The following is a 16111-nucleotide window of genomic DNA, read 5'->3' as shown; positions in this document are numbered from 1 at the left end:
GTTAGCAATGGATTACTGAGATGCATTTTTCAATAAAAGTAAAATAGGATAATTCTTTCGACATGTGCACATCCCTGTAACGAAAGCAGTATATTTAGGTAAATGTTTTATCACTGCGTTTGACGCGTTTTTTCGACCTGCATGGATTTTTGCTGTACATGAATGTATTCCGTGTTAGTGTATTTTCTATATTGCAGCAAATGCATTCAAAAATAATTTAATTCTCGGTATAGTTCTATTGTTTGGTTGATTTCTTACTTTTCAAACGTGTATTTCGTAAGTTTATTCAGTTTATGGACTTCTAAAAACTATGCTATCGGAGATGTGTACATGTCGACAGCCAGGCTAGAAAATCACTCAAGTGAAACAATTCTACAAGGCTATATATAGCAGGTACAGGTGGCCAAAAATCTTCGATAAATATGGCGGAATTGAACAAATATGGCGGACAAGGGCGTACAGGAATGTAGTAAGTCGTACAAAGATGAAAACTGATGCCTTTTTAAGAGTTCATGTCAGCTTTAAGATATACTATGTATTACGGCCACATATAAATAAATGATACAATAATTTTAATCATGGTAGCATTAGAAGATGTTATCAAATAAAAAAGCTCCAGCAAAGGATTTTACAAAATTTTGATTTTTGTCAAATTAGTTGCACCTTGAATTTTACATTGAAGTCTCTGGACAGCTAGCGCATGTTGTATTTTATCAGATATTGTAAAAAGTCAATTTCAAACAAATCTCTTGGTGGAAATATGCATAAACTCTCTCTTTATCAAACTATGAAAAAAAAAATAAATTACGCACCGCAGAAATGGTTTGAGAAATTAAAAAAATTTCTCTTTTCCATCAAGGGCAGATAACTTAAAAAATTTAAACGTGCAAAATGACTGTCTCCCTACATGTAATCAGTCTTGTGAATTAAGTTTATTTCACTTTTATCTTTATCTAGCAATGCGTTTTTAAAGGTACTTGGACACGGATATGAAGTTAATTTTTTCTGTATAATATTACGAATTAAACATTTTAATAGCATTTCACACAAAAATTAACTAAAAATCTTATTTCATTGAAAAGTTATTTCAACTTTGAATTTGTTGGAGGGTTTCATTGACACATCCTTGCACTTTCACATATTTTAACTTTATTCTTAATCCTTCAGAAAAGTGGCAATCTTGTTGTGTATTAATGAGAAATATTAAAATTTTAATCCAGAAAAATAATTTTATTCAAAGTAGAAAAGTTAGACAGCAAAACACCTTCACAATCATTGTCATTCCGAGCTAAGTCATGTGTGCAAATCGATCACACAGTTTTTGTAAAGAAGGCACGAGCTCTGTTTTTGTAGATGTTTAGATTTCAACGGGTGCGTTCAATTGTCAAAAGTCTGCTCACCACAACTGCAAGGACTGAGAATATATTGTGTGTTTGTTTTGCTTTCGAACATGTCTACTCTGAGTTTTCTGGATTGTATTAATATTTTCATTCATACACAACAAGATTGCCACTTTTCCTAAGTATTAAGAGTAAAATTAAAATTTGTGAAAGTGCAAGGATGTGTCAATAAAACACGCCAAAAAATTTAAAGCTTAAATAACTTTAAAATGAAATAAGATTTTTAATTAATTTTTGTACGAAATGCTATTAACATATATATATATATATATAATTCATACTATTAAAGTGAAAAAATTAACTTCATATCTTTGTTTAAGTACCTTTAACTGGTTTAAAATTTATTTAAATTCGTTCAAGATGCCTTCATTATACATTGAGTACCTTAAATACGAGACGGAGTCATAATATCTATTTAAGATCTCAGGTTAATGGTACATATTTTTTTGTAATTCATATTCGTTTTGAAGTTTAAAGGAAGCTCATTATACCACTTTTTGATGAGGTAGTTCTACAAAATAAAAATATCCTTTGTTTCGTCAATTTTCCTCTGGGGACGAATTTTACAGGTACTTTTATACTTTGACCCTGACCTTTATAAATTTTTAAATCATGTGATGTTTTAAACAGTGAAAAACAAAGAGACGGATTCATTATAAACTCTTTACAACTTACTGTACCGTTATGCAACTTACCATAAATGTTCACGTCATGGAAATAGAAATTTACCATTTCCCCGCAAGCACCTTATAGCTTAGTACACGTTTCTCTAAAGTTTAGTGTAAATAATATTATGACGCTATATTTAAATACAAAGATAACTTTTCTTTTTCATGACATTTTTGAAAGTATAAAATAGAAGGAAATAGGCATTAAAGTAAGGATTGATTGAACTTTTGAAAGTGCTTGAAAATGCGTGATTGCCTGGGAAACGGTAAATGCGTGATTTTGCGTTAGAAATAGGAAATGGTATATGCGTTAAAATGCGTGACTGCGGTGAAGGGGGTTAATAAACCACGGATTTTTTAAGCAGAAACAAAGAAAAACAACAGCTAAATTCTTTGCCACACAAGTTATGTGCAATATCATCGCGAAGCAGTGAGCTCTCGCTTACAATGACATGATTGTATAAAGGAACACTATAACCTTGTTGAAATAAGAGAATGTTATTTACTTGCATAATTAAATAACCTTTATTATTAAATATGTTGGTGTTGATTTATATACTCAGATTATTGATTTAAGAGCCAGTTATGCTAAAATAATCCCATGTTCCCCACTATTGTTGATGTCCCTGGCATAGTCTCCTAACTAAACAGTGATTCCTTATATTTCAATTTTTACTTGAAATAACAATTGTAAATCAAAATACCGTCTAATTTAGTAGATTTGATATACACCATACGTCCAATTTTACTAAAAAAAATAGTCCCATAAAAACGAAACAAATTAATTGATTATTTAGTCACTGTAGTCAAAAATCAACATTTATAAAATAAACAACAAAAGAATTTTAAATTGTGATCAAAGAAATCTTGTTAACTCTAATTATATCTGTGACCTAGATTTAGGTTGTCGGAAGCACGAACACGGATATAGGCCCTAGGTCACTTCTCCACCGCCATACTGAATGCAATGGCTCAGTTGATTAAATGGAGGTTGGTCATCATGGTCAGGAAACAGATTTGTATGGATGTAAAAATAACAGAGGAAGTTGCGTTGTTTAGAAGTCGGATGGTAAAGAATGAGGGAGATCTCTGTATCAGATGATGTCGTGAATCTTAGATATAATGTTCAAACGTTCATTGGTGTTAACAGTTTCAAGTCTTTGTTGATTAGGAAAGATAACTCTTGAACTTTTTATTACCAATTTTTTTTTAAACTGGAATTTTCATTTCGTTAAAACATTCTTGATTCAATTTGTCATATACAATACATTCCTGGTCTATTCAGAGCCTATTTTTCTTATATTTTATGCACATATTAATGACATTAATCATGTTGTTAACTGTTTTTAGTAGAAAACTTTTTTTTATAATAAAATTAATATGAGGTATTATGAGGCTTTTGTTTTAATTGTGTGTTTTTGTTACGTGATTTGCACTGTTTTGGGTCAATGCAAGGCAAGTAACAGCTTTAAGGTACATTGATACTCTGATAAGAGAAATAACTCTTAATGACACAAATGTTTATTATTCCTTTATAAATTTGTCAAGCCTAAGTGCCTTTTTGTCAAATTTTGCCAGCAAACCCTGCTATAATTCTTTGTTTTTTATTCAGAATATACATTTGAAAAATCATAAAAATTAAAGGAAAATTTCAAATAAGTGAGCAGAGTTTTTATGACCCTTAATGAAAACAGGTACATAGACAGCTACATTGGACGAGAAACCATAAAAACCCATTTGAAAACTATCCCAATCCACTAGCCAAGAATATAACAAAATTCTATCAATAATTATGTGTGAATAATGTTTGAAGTTAATTAAATAAACTTAAAAGTAAGTTAGAAATCATTTTTGAAATATATTTTGTTGCCTCGTTCCACAATTTTGCATGATAACAATATGACCTATATTTGTTCAAAAACATGTGAGCTTAGAAAATGCATTTAGTGGTATACTTCGTTTATATGTTATCAGCTATCAGTTATCATCAATGTGAGTTTGTAAGAATCTAATCTGCTAAATGTCTGTCCACAAACATCACATTCATTTATATGGTTTAACTCCCGTGTGTAATCTCATGTGTCTATGTTTGGTACTTGAATGTGACAATCAAACCCGCCAAAACAATTGAAGTTTTAATAACTTTTCAATGAAATAAGTTTTTAAATTAATTTTTGTGTGAAATGATATTAAAATATATAAGTCGTAATATTATAGGGAAAAAAACCAAATCTGTGTCCAAGCACCTTTAAAGTTCATTGGGGATTAAAATGTTCCAAAAAAATAACCTGGTCACTGATTTAGAAAATGTAGATCATATCTAGAATCCAAAGCAAGTCTCGACTGTCTATCCATAGATGCATCATCCATGCAGTTTTAATTATAACAGGCCATAAAATTAAAGAACTACTCCAAAAAACATTACTCGGGTTACTCATCTAAAAATGTAGGCCAAAATCAGCATCCACATCAAATCTAGTAGTGTCCATCCATATATGCATCTGATCATTCATGCAATTTCGGTCTGGGTAAGGCTTATAGTTTTTTGAAATCGACCTGCTCTAAAAACATTAATCTGGTCGCTTAGCTGGAAAATGTATGTCAGATCCAGCATCCAAAGCAATGCTGGTAGTGCCCTTCCATAAATGCAGCATCAATGAAAGTTTGGTTTGGGTAGGGTAGGGCTTAGAGTTACTTGGGAATTGACTTGCTCCTAAAACTGAAACCTGGGACACCAACGCCAAGATACCATAGGGTCATATTTTTTAAGTAACCTATATGGTAAATATTCTAAATAGCAATAACACAATTTTTGGTGTACTTATAATCATTAAAAACACTTTGAAAACAATGGAAAAATTAGGAGAGAATGAAAAATATGAACACTTTTTGATATAATACCAAGTGATGCTAGATATGTATTTAAGGAACGTGTCATTTGACCTTAAATCGACTTCATCGAGTTGGGCTAAAAATGCTAAAAACCTTCCATACACATCATTTCTACGAGGTTTTATAATCTGTTTGTACCCTTTAGTTATAAAATCGCTTGAAAGCTTTTTTTATTCATACAAATCACATTGATCACACATCACATTTATAAGGTTTTTCTCCTGTATGGATCCTCATGTGATTCTGTAAGCTACCTGAACGAGTGAATGCCTTTCCACACATATTACATTTATAAGGTTTATCCTCTGAATGTAATATCCTCCTGTGACTCTGTAAGTCACTTGAACGAGTGAATGCCTTCCCACACACATCACATGTATATGGTTTTTCACCTGTATGAGTCCTCGTGTGAATCTGTAAGTCCCTTGAACGAGTGAATGCCTTCCTACACACATCACATTTATAAGGTTTTTCACCTGTATGTATCATCATATGGTCCTGTAGGGCTTTTGCTCCAGAAAAACTCCTTCCACACACATCACATTTATAAGGTTTTTCCCCAGTATGTGTCCTCATGTGATTCTGTAAGTGCTGTACCTGGTTGAAAGCCTTCCCACATACATCACATTTGTAAGGTTTTTCCCCAGTATGTGTCCTCATGTGATTCTGTAATTGTTGTAACTGGTTAAATTCCTTCCCACATACATCACATTTGAAAGGTTTTTCCCCAGTATGTGTCCTCATGTGACTTTTTAAGTTCTGTGACTGGTTGAAAGCCTTCCCACACACTTCACATTTGTACGGTTTTTCACCAGTATGTATCCTCATGTGACTCTGTAGATTTTTTGACCAACTGAATGCCTTCTCACACACTTCACATTTATAGGGCTTTTCAATTGTGTGTGTACTCATGTGTGTCTGCACGTGTTGTGGCTCACTGAGTGACTTGTCAAATACATCATATTTATTGAGTGGTTTTTCTGTGTGTATCCTCGTATTTCTCTGTAAGGTACCTGATTCGTTCCGAGTTTTTTCACATGCATCACAACAATAAGATACATTACCAGTTTGTGTCGTCATGTCGATAGTAATGTCACTTAACACAGACAATGCCTTCCCAAAAATTTCACACTTAAAATATTTCTCCCTGGTTTGAGAACTTAGTTGTCTCTGTAACTGACCTGAACTAGTTGAATCTTTCCAACTGTAACACTTTAATGGCTTTTTACTTACATGTGTGCTGATGTGTCTTTCTAAACATCCAGTTTGATCCTCGTCTGAACAATAGTTCTGTAATTTTTCAGTATCGTTCTGAATATTTGAATGGGGTTCAAATTTTCTCCTCTCTTTCTGCAAAAATGACAAAGAAATCAGTTTCATTGCTCCATAGGGCACTGTTCTGATAGAATTTAATCTAAGGATATAAAATGTAAACAAATAAAGATTAAGTTATATTGATTCAAGGTTAAAGGGTTTTATTTTAAAAAAGGGTGAACGAGAAAGTGTAAATAATGGCCCCTTTAGCCCTGTGAATATCTGAAAATTGAAATTGTCCAGATTTGGTTAAAAAGACTGTATTTATGACTAGGCCCCTTGGTAAGTATGTATCTATAAACATGAAGTTCTCTCTGATCAATAGTTTACGAGATAATCATATGTGTGTTAATGTTTCTCTGTAAAACAAAATAACATCTGGACAAAAATTACATGCTTTAACAAGAAAATTCCAGGTGCACACCTTCATATGGTGAATAATAAGTGTACAAATTTTCAGAAAAATCCTTGCAATAGTTTTTAAGAAACGGTCTGCACAAGACCACAAAATAAAAATGAAACAAGAGGCCCAGGGGCCACAGCGCTCACCTGAGCACATTGGCTAGGAAAAAGCACATATCAGACCAGAACTGAAAGTTCACTGGAGGAGGGGGGGGGGCTTGAATTTTAACTCCCCAGGGGTTCATGATTTGAACTAGAATCTACACTATCTTAGGATGATTCCATATAAATATCTCTAATCATGGCTTTGAAGTACTTGAAAAGAAGATTTTAAATATATTGGTTTCCCATTATATCCCTATGTAAAACTTGGGTCGGCCATTTTGGCCCCACCCTAGCCCCAGGGGTCATGATTTGAACAAACCTGAATCCACACTACCTGAGGATAATTTCACAGGAGTTTTATCTTTCCTGTCTCAATGGTTCTTGAGAAGAAGATTTTAAAAGATTTTTCCTATATCTTCCTATGTAAAACTTGGGTCGGCCATTTCGGCCCCGCCCTAGCCCCGGGGGTCATGATTTGAACAAACTTGAATTTACACTACCTCAGGATGATTCCACATGAGTTTCATCTGTCCTGTTCTAGTGGTTCTTGAGAAGAAGATTTTTAAAGATTTTTCTTATACATGTATATTACTTTGTAAAACTTGGGTCGGCCATCGTGGCCCCACCCTTGCCTGGGGGGTCAAGATTTGAACAAACTTGAGTCTACACTACCTGAGAATGATTCCACATGAGTTTCATCTTTCCTAACCCAGTGGTTCTTGAGAGGAAGATTTTTAAAGATTTTTCCTATATATTCCTATGTAAAACTTGGGTCGGCCATTTTGGCCCCACCCTTGCCCCGGGGGTCATGATTTGAACAAACTTGAATCTACACTACCTGAGGATGATTCCACATGAGTTTCATCTTTCCTGGCCCAGTGGTTCTCGAGTTGAAGATTTTTTAAAGATTTTTCCTATATATTCCTATGTAAAATTTGGGTCGACCATTTTGGCCCCACCCTTGCCCCGGGAATCATGATTTGAACAAACTTGAATCTACACTACCTGAGGATGATTCCACATGAGTTTCATCTTTCCTGGCCCAGTGGTTCTTGAGAAGAAGATTTTTAAAGATTTTTCCTATATATTCCTATGTAAAACTTGGGTCGGCCATTTTGGCCCCACCCTTGCCCCGGGGGTCATGATTTGAACAAACTTGAATCTACACTACCTGAGGATGCTTCCATATGAGTTTCATCTTTCCTGGCCCAGCGGTTCTGGAGAAGAAGATTTTTTAACAAGAGGCCCACGGGCCTTATAGGTCACCTGAGTATTGTGTAACAACTTTCAAACAATTAAATTTGGTTCATGTTTTAAACCAGAGGCCATGAAATTCACAATTCACAATTTTGAAAGAGGCACCATTGCTTATCATAATTAAAAAAACTTAGCATGCTTACTCTACTTATTCAATACCCAGAGGTAGATCAGAGTTACAAAGAAAAAAATGTTCTTCCACTTTTTAACCAGTTGTGCACCTCACCCCAAAAGAACCACTGACCCTGGGGCCACATATTTCAAAATTTTGCAAATTTTATCGTAAAATGGTTGATTAATACCAAAGAGCAGATTTCAAAGCATTAATTTGTTTTCAGACTATGTAACCCCCCCCCCCCCCCGACCCAGGAGGGGGGGGGGGGGCATAAAAAATAATCATTTTGCTAGATGCACCTTTCTTCATCATAAATATATATACTTGGATCATTAGCATAAACCCAAAAGCAAAGGAAAATATTTTCAAAGAATTAATGTATTTTTTACTGAATAATCAAAAGAGCCATAACACCTGAACCCCTGATTCTGGGGCAATAAAATTCACAATTTTGGAAAAGGCACTTTTGCTTATCATAACAATGTGCTTAATTAGTTTATTTAATACTCAGAAGCAGAGAAGATTTTCAAAGAATAAATGCATTTTCACTATATAATCAATAGAGCCCCGCCCTTACACTGGAACTCCTGACCCTAGGGCTATAAATCAGACTTGTCGAAATCCGTCGGTCCTGTCGGCAAGGCCGGTAAAAATTTGTCTGGACCGATAACATTTAAGAAAACGTCGGTCCAGATGACCATTTAAAAGAAATTGAGTGTAATGCAAATTTAATAAAGGTCGTGATCGGGATGCGTAATTGAAGGTCACAAACCCAGAAAAAATGGCCGCGTACAAAGCATGTTGACGATAGCTAAGTAAATTTGTTATAGCAAAGTCATAAAACTTGTCATTTATGTCTATGTTAAAGACTCTCTATCCCAAGAAAGGAAACTTGTTAGATTGAAGGCTATTGAAAATAATAAAGTAGATTTTGGTGCTGTTATTCATATGACTGTCACTTTTTCAGCTTCAAAATAAAGGTACAAGTATCTGGCCTGACAAAAGTTTGACTGGTCCGACAGAACACTCGATTTTGTCAGACCAAATGTCTGACAGTAATCAAAAAAATTCGACAAGTCTGTAAATTTACAATTTTGAAAAAGGCACTCTTGCTCATCATAACTTTGTGCTTAATTATTTTAGTTTATTTAATACTCAGAAGCAGAGAGGAAGATTTTCAAAGAAAAAATGCATTTTCACTATATAATCTATAGAGCCCAGCCCTAACACTAGAACCCCTGACCCTGGGGCCATAAAATTCACAAATCTGGAAGAGACACTCTTGCTCATCATAAATATGTACTTAGTTTATTTAAAACCCAGAAGCTGAGAAGAAGATTTTCAAAGAATAAATGCATTTTCACTATATAATCAATAGAGCCCGCCCTAACACTAGAACCCCTGACACTGGGGCCATAAAATTAAAAAATCTGGAAGAGGCACTCTTTTTCATCATAACAATGTACTTAGTTAGTTTATTTAAAACCCAGAAGCAGAGAAGAAGATTTTCAAAGAATAAATGCATTTTCACTATATAATCAATAGAGCCCCGCCCTAACACTAGAACCCCTGACCCTGGGGCCATAAAATTCACAAATCTGGAAGAGACACTCTTGCTCATCATAACTATGTACTTAGTTAGTTTATTTAAAACCCAGAGGCAGAGAAGAAGATTTTCAAAAAATAAATGCATTTTCACTATATAATCTATATAGAGCCCCGCCCGAACACTAGAACCCCGACCCTGGGGCTATGAAATTTACAGTTTTGGAAAAGGCACTCTTGCTCATCATAACTTTGTGCTTAATTAGTTTATCTAATACTCAGAAGCAGAGAAGAAGATTTTCAAAGAATAAATGCATTTTCACTATATAATCTATAGAGCCCCGCCCTAACACTAGAACCCCTGACCCTGGGGCCATAAAACTCACAAATCTGGAAGAGGCACTCTTTTTCATCATAACTATGTACGGAGTTAGTTTATTTAAAACCCAGAAGCAGAGAAGAAGATTTTCAAAGAATAAATGCATTTTCACTATATAATCAATAGAGCCCCGCCCTAACACTAGAACCCCTGACCCTGGGGCCATAAAATTCACAAATCTGGAAGAGACACTCTTGCTCATCATAACTATGTACTTAGTTAGTTTATTTAAAACCCAGAAGCAGAGAAGAAGATTTTCAAAGAATAAATGCATTTTCACTACATAATCTATAGAGCCCCGCCCTACACTAGAACCCCTGACCCTGGGGCCATAAAACTCACAAATCTGGAAGAGGCACTCTTTTTCATCATAACTATGTACTTAGTTAGTTTATTTAAAACCCAGAAGCAGAGAAGAAGATTTTCAAAGAATAAATGCATTTTCACTATATAATCAATAGAGCCCCGCCCTAACACTAGAACCCCTGACCCTGGGGCCATAAAATTCACAAATCTGGATGAGGCACTCTTGCTCATCATAACTATGTATTCAGTTAGTTTATTTAAAACCCAGAAGCAGAGAAGAAGATTTTCAAAAAATAAATGCATTTTCACTATATAATCAATAGAGCCCCGCCCTAACACTGGAACTCCTGACCCTAGGGCTTTAAATTTACAATTTTGGAAAAGGCACTCTTGCTCATCATAACTTTGTGCTTAATTATTTTAGTTTATTTAATACTCAGAAGCAGATAGGAAGATTTTCAAAGAATAAATGCATTTTCACTAGTATATAATCTATAGAGCCCCGCCCTAACACTAGAACCCCTGACCCTGGGGCCATAAAATTCATAAATCTGGAAGAGACACTCTTGCTCATCATAACTATGTACTTAGTTAGTTTATTTAAAACCCAGAAGCTGAGAAGAAGATTTTCAAAGAATAAATGCCTTTTCACTATATAATCTATAGAGCCCCGCCCTAACACTAGAACCCCTGACCCTGGGGCCATAAAATTCACAAATCTGGAAGAGGCACTCTTGCTCATCATAACTATGTACTTAGTTAGTTTATCTAATACCCAGAAGCAGAGAAGAAGATTTTCAAAGAAATAATGCATTCTCACTATATAATCTATAGAGCCCCGCCCTAGCACTAGAACCCCTGACCCTGGGGCCATGAATTTCATAATTTTGGTAGAGGACTCAATGCTTATTACATTCATGCTAACAGTTTGCCTGCTTGATGTCCAGGAGTAAAGAAGATTTTTTAAGATTGCAATAATTTTAGTGGTTTTGGCCCCACCCCTCAGGCCCCAGGAGGGCGGGGACCATAAAATTCAAAATTTTTGTTTCCCTTTACCCATAGATGCTGCATACCAAATTTGGTTGAAATTGGTTCAGTGGTTTCAGAGAAGAAGCTGAAAATGTTCAAATGTTAACACACGACGCACGATGATGGACGAAAACAGATGGCAATAGGTCACCTGAGTTACTCATGTGACCTAAAAATGCCATTAATTTTTAACAAATTCATGATTATTTCCCCTTGGAAAAGGGCGTAGCCCTTCATTTGAACAAACTTGATCCCCTTCACCCAAGTATACTTTGTGCCAAGTTTGGTTGAATTTGGCCCAGTGGTTCTTGAGAAGAATATTAAAATGTTAAAAGTTTACAACGACGACAACGACGACAACAACGACGAGGACGACGACAGACAACGGACAGATTGTGATCAGAAAAGCTCACATGAGCCTTTGGCTCAGGTGAGCTAAAAACACCTGAAAAATTCAAAATTATCATCCAATCAAGATGAAAATATCAGGTGCACACCTTCATATGGTGAATAATATGTGTATAAATTTTCAGACAAATCCTTCCAATAGTTTCTGAGTAATGGTCCGGACAAAGTCTCGTCTACAGACAAACAGACAGACGGACATGGTGATTCCAATATACCCCCCCTAAACCTCGTTTGCGGGGGGTATAATAATCTAAAAATTGTGTTATTTCATTTTGCGTTGATCTCGACGCAAAATGTAATAATCCAGGTTTATTACATTTCGCGTTGAACAGGGCAATGTCATAGCGAAGCAGTGAGCTCTCGCTTACAATGACATGTTTGAATAGAGAAACACTACAACCTTGTTGAAACAAGAAAAAAGTTATTTACTTGCATTGTTTAATACGTTGGTGTTGATTTATATAATAAGACTATTGATTTAAAAATTAAAAGCCCGTTATGCAAATTATCCCATGTTCCCCACTATTGTTGATGTCCCTGGCATAGTCTCCTAACTAAATATGCAGTGATTCCTTATATTTCCATTTCTCTTGAAATAACAATTGTAAATCAAAATACCATCTAATTTAGTAGATTTGAAATGCACAATACGTCCAATATTACTAAAAACATATAGTCCCAATAAAAACGAAAAAAAATTATTGATTATTTAGTTAGTGTAGTCAAATATCAAAATTTATAAAACAAACAATAAAAGAATTTTAAATTGGGATCCAAGAAATATTGTTAACTTTGAATTATATATGTGACCTATTTTTAGGTTGTCGGAAGCCAAAAAAACAGGTATACACCCTAGGTCACTCCGCCGTCATATTGAATGCAATGTCACAGTTGATGAAATGGTGGTTGGTCAGCATGGTCAGGAAACAGATTTATGTGGATGTTAAAATAACAGAAGAAGTTGCGATGCATGAGAAGTCGGATGGTAATGACTGAGGGAGATATCTGTATCAGATGATGTCGTGCAGATCTATATGGCAATTTCTCTACGGGGTTGAGATAGGCTGTTTACCATCTTAACGGAAGTAGATTTCTTGGTTTTGCGAGGCCTCGGTGATAGTGGACAGCGTTGAACTGGTGACTTGCTTTTGATCCAAAGATGATTCCTTATTTATTTTTTTGTTATAAGATATATCATATCTCATTACTAAGTAAACAATTAAATAAAAAAGATATTTTTCTTTAGTGTATTTATACGCCAGGATGATTTATACATGCAGGTTGAGATTTGACCTTTCAGTAGCATTTCAACAAAGAAATTAAAATGCCACAGAAATCACAGAAAAATTAACAAGATTCACTTTCGTAGTGTTTATCATTGAGAAAAAATTGGAAATGAAAATATTTACATATATACTCTGGACATTCAAAGCTTTGTTCTGAATTTTAGATATAATGTTCAAACGTTCCTTAGTGTTTAAATGTTTCAAGTCTTTAATTAGGAAAGATAACTCTTGAAATTGGACTTTTTATACGAAATTTTTCTAAACTGGAATTTTCATTTCGTGAAAACATTCTTCATTCAATTTGTCATATACAATACATTCCTGGTCTATTCAGAGCCTATTTTTCTTATATTTTATGCACAGGTTAAAAGGATTAGGACATTAATTGTTTTAAGTAGAAAACTATTTTTATAATAAAATTAATATGAGGTATTAAGAGGCTTTTGTTTAAATTGTGTGTTTTTGTTACGTGATTTGCGCTGTTTTGGGTCAATGCAAGGCAAGTAACAGCTTTAAGGTACATTGATACTCTGATAAGAGAAATGACTCTTAATGACACGAATGTCTATTATTCCTTTATAAATTTGTCAACTCTAAGTGCCTTTTTTGTCAAATTTTGCCTGCAAGCCCTGCTATAATTCTTTGTTCTTTTTATTCAGAATATACATTTGAAAAATCATAAAATTGAAAGGAAAATTTCATATAAGTGAGCAGAGTGTTTGCGACTCTTAATGAAAACAGGTACATAGACAGCTACATTGGACGAGAAACCATAAAAACCCATTTGAAAACTATCCCAATCCACTAGCCAAGAATATAACAAAATTCTACCAATAATTATGTGTGAATAATGTTTGAAGTTAATTAAATAAACTTAAAAGTAAGTTAGAAATCATTTTTGAAATATATTTTGTTGCTTCGTTCCACAATTTTGCATGATAACAACATGACCGTAATTTGTGCAGAAACATGTGAACTTAGAAAATGCATTTAGTGGTATACTTCGTTTATATGTTATCAGCTGTATGAATCCTAATGTGTGTTTTTAAGACATCTAATCTGCTAAATGTCTGTCCACAAACATCACATTTATATGGTTTATCTCCTGTGTGTATCCTGGTGTGTCTATGTTTGGTACTTGAATGTGACAATCAAACCCGTCGAATAATTTGAAGTTTTAATAACTTTTAAATGAAATAAGATTTTTTATTAATTTTTGTGTGATATGATATTAAAATATATAAGTCGTAATATTATAGAAAAAACATTGACTTCAAATCTGTGTCCAAGTACCTTTAAAGTTCATTGGGGATTAACATCTATACATATAAATTATTAAATTTTGCCAATAAACTCTGAAATAGGTGCACAAGAGTTCTTACTTACTCCTCTAATACTACACTACGTATGAGATGATGTCCGTAAACTATATTTAGATTTCACTCGGTTAGTAAGTATCGTATATAAAATTAAAAGTCTACATCAATTTTCTGAAAACAGCCATGAAATAGCATCAACGTGAGTATTGTGGCGTTTCCGGTTGGCGGATCTAAGCTACTGGCAAATTTTAATGAAACTGACAAAAAACAATCGATTATTTATTTCATAAAATGTCATTACTGAATTATTCAATCAAAACTTGATTTAATTGATATAAAAGAAATAAGTTGTCGTAACAGATTAAAAAGCAATATGTGCAAATTATTTTCGTCAATCACAGATCTCAAAATTGACGGAAATTTCTAGAACATTATGTCCCTTTTGCTACATTGCTTTTATCAAGAATTAATTATAAATATTGTAATGTACGGGTATTTGATTAAATAGTTTTACAACAAATGATGTTATATAAATCATAATACAATAAAAACAATATTTTGGAAAATACGAGCAAAATATGGTTGGAAATTATCAGAAGCATTTTGTTGCCGGGAAAGCCACTTATATTTTATTAATGCAAGGATTATATAAGAACATAAATCATTGATAACCGAAGTGTTGATGACAACGTTCGAAAGATTACATTACGTATGTAGTGCATGTATACATGTACATGTACCTTATTAAATGTAAAAAAAAATCTTTTTACGGCCTTACTTATCGACGAGGGTATATATATAATTCTAAGCCAAGACCCAAGTACATTTAAACTTTTACCTCTCCCCCAAAATCAATTTATTAGTAAATTATGTATATTCGTTGCTTTTATTCTTCAAGAAAATGAAACAAGAACATATCCATAACACTGTATGAAGTTTTGAACGGATAAACTTCAATTAAAGATTTTTTAAATTTTCACATTTTCACAAAAAGTGGGTGGGGATGGTGACGTACATTTACTTCGTGGGGACTTTTGAACAAATTATTTCTTCCCTCGATAAGTCTGTACACATACCCATGTCCGCAAGACAAGTTAGCCTTGGTCTATACACACGTGCGTTGGAGTTGTCAAACGGACTCCCGCGAACAGAGAAGTTACGATGGCAGACAGAACTTTTTTTATAATTAGATCACATGAATACAAATTCTGATTCATAAAAATTAAACGACTGTCAGAATAGAAATCCCCGGCCAGTCCGGGTTTTTTTTCACATTTTCAGGTACTTTCCCGATGTGTAGTTTGTCTACACACGTGCAGGAATCTGCTCAGGGATTGAAAATTCCGTCATTTAATATACTACACACACAGAATGATTATTTTTTTTCCTCTTAGATGAAACTATATCATAATTAACGAACAATTAACATGATTTTACTACAGTTGTTGATATAAGTATAATAACTATATTCAGTGAAAAAATATCACCCGAAGAATGACCTAGATATTCTCTGTTATCAAACATGTTAAAAAAAAGCTGAGGAGGGAGCGAGCGTAGGAATATTAACATTTTTTATTTGCATATAGGGGGGAAAGTGATCTTTGGAGGAAAATTAACATTAATTTTGGTTTCTTTTACGTATGACATACACAACATTATTCTTATCATGAACAATTATGTTGTATC

At 33.9% G+C, this 16111-nt stretch overlaps 1 protein-coding gene across 1 annotated transcript; it reads right to left on the bottom strand.

Annotated features, from left to right (window-relative positions):
* Positions 1–5152: 5152 nt before the first annotated feature.
* Positions 5153–6466, bottom strand: LOC134229993 (zinc finger protein OZF-like). Its single transcript, XM_062711768.1, has one exon. It carries the CDS (start codon positions 6338–6340, stop codon positions 5153–5155), a length of 1188 nt encoding a protein of 395 aa, XP_062567752.1. The 5' UTR covers positions 6341–6466.
* Between the last annotated feature and the right edge of the window lie 9645 nt (positions 6467–16111).

The sequence above is a fragment of the Saccostrea cucullata genome, unplaced genomic scaffold (assembly GCF_032062105.1).
Source record: "Saccostrea cucullata isolate Sc308-1 unplaced genomic scaffold, CSIRO_AGI_Scuc_v1 ctg14143, whole genome shotgun sequence".
NCBI lineage: Eukaryota > Metazoa > Mollusca > Bivalvia > Ostreida > Ostreidae > Saccostrea > Saccostrea cuccullata.
This window is presented reverse-complemented; position numbering and strand designations above follow the sequence as displayed.

Bases quoted from the DNA above. Each gene is read 5' to 3' on its own strand.
- LOC134229993 (XM_062711768.1), bottom strand. From the start codon at position 6,340: ATGAAACTGATTTCTTTGTCATTTTTGCAGAAAGAGAGGAGAAAATTT.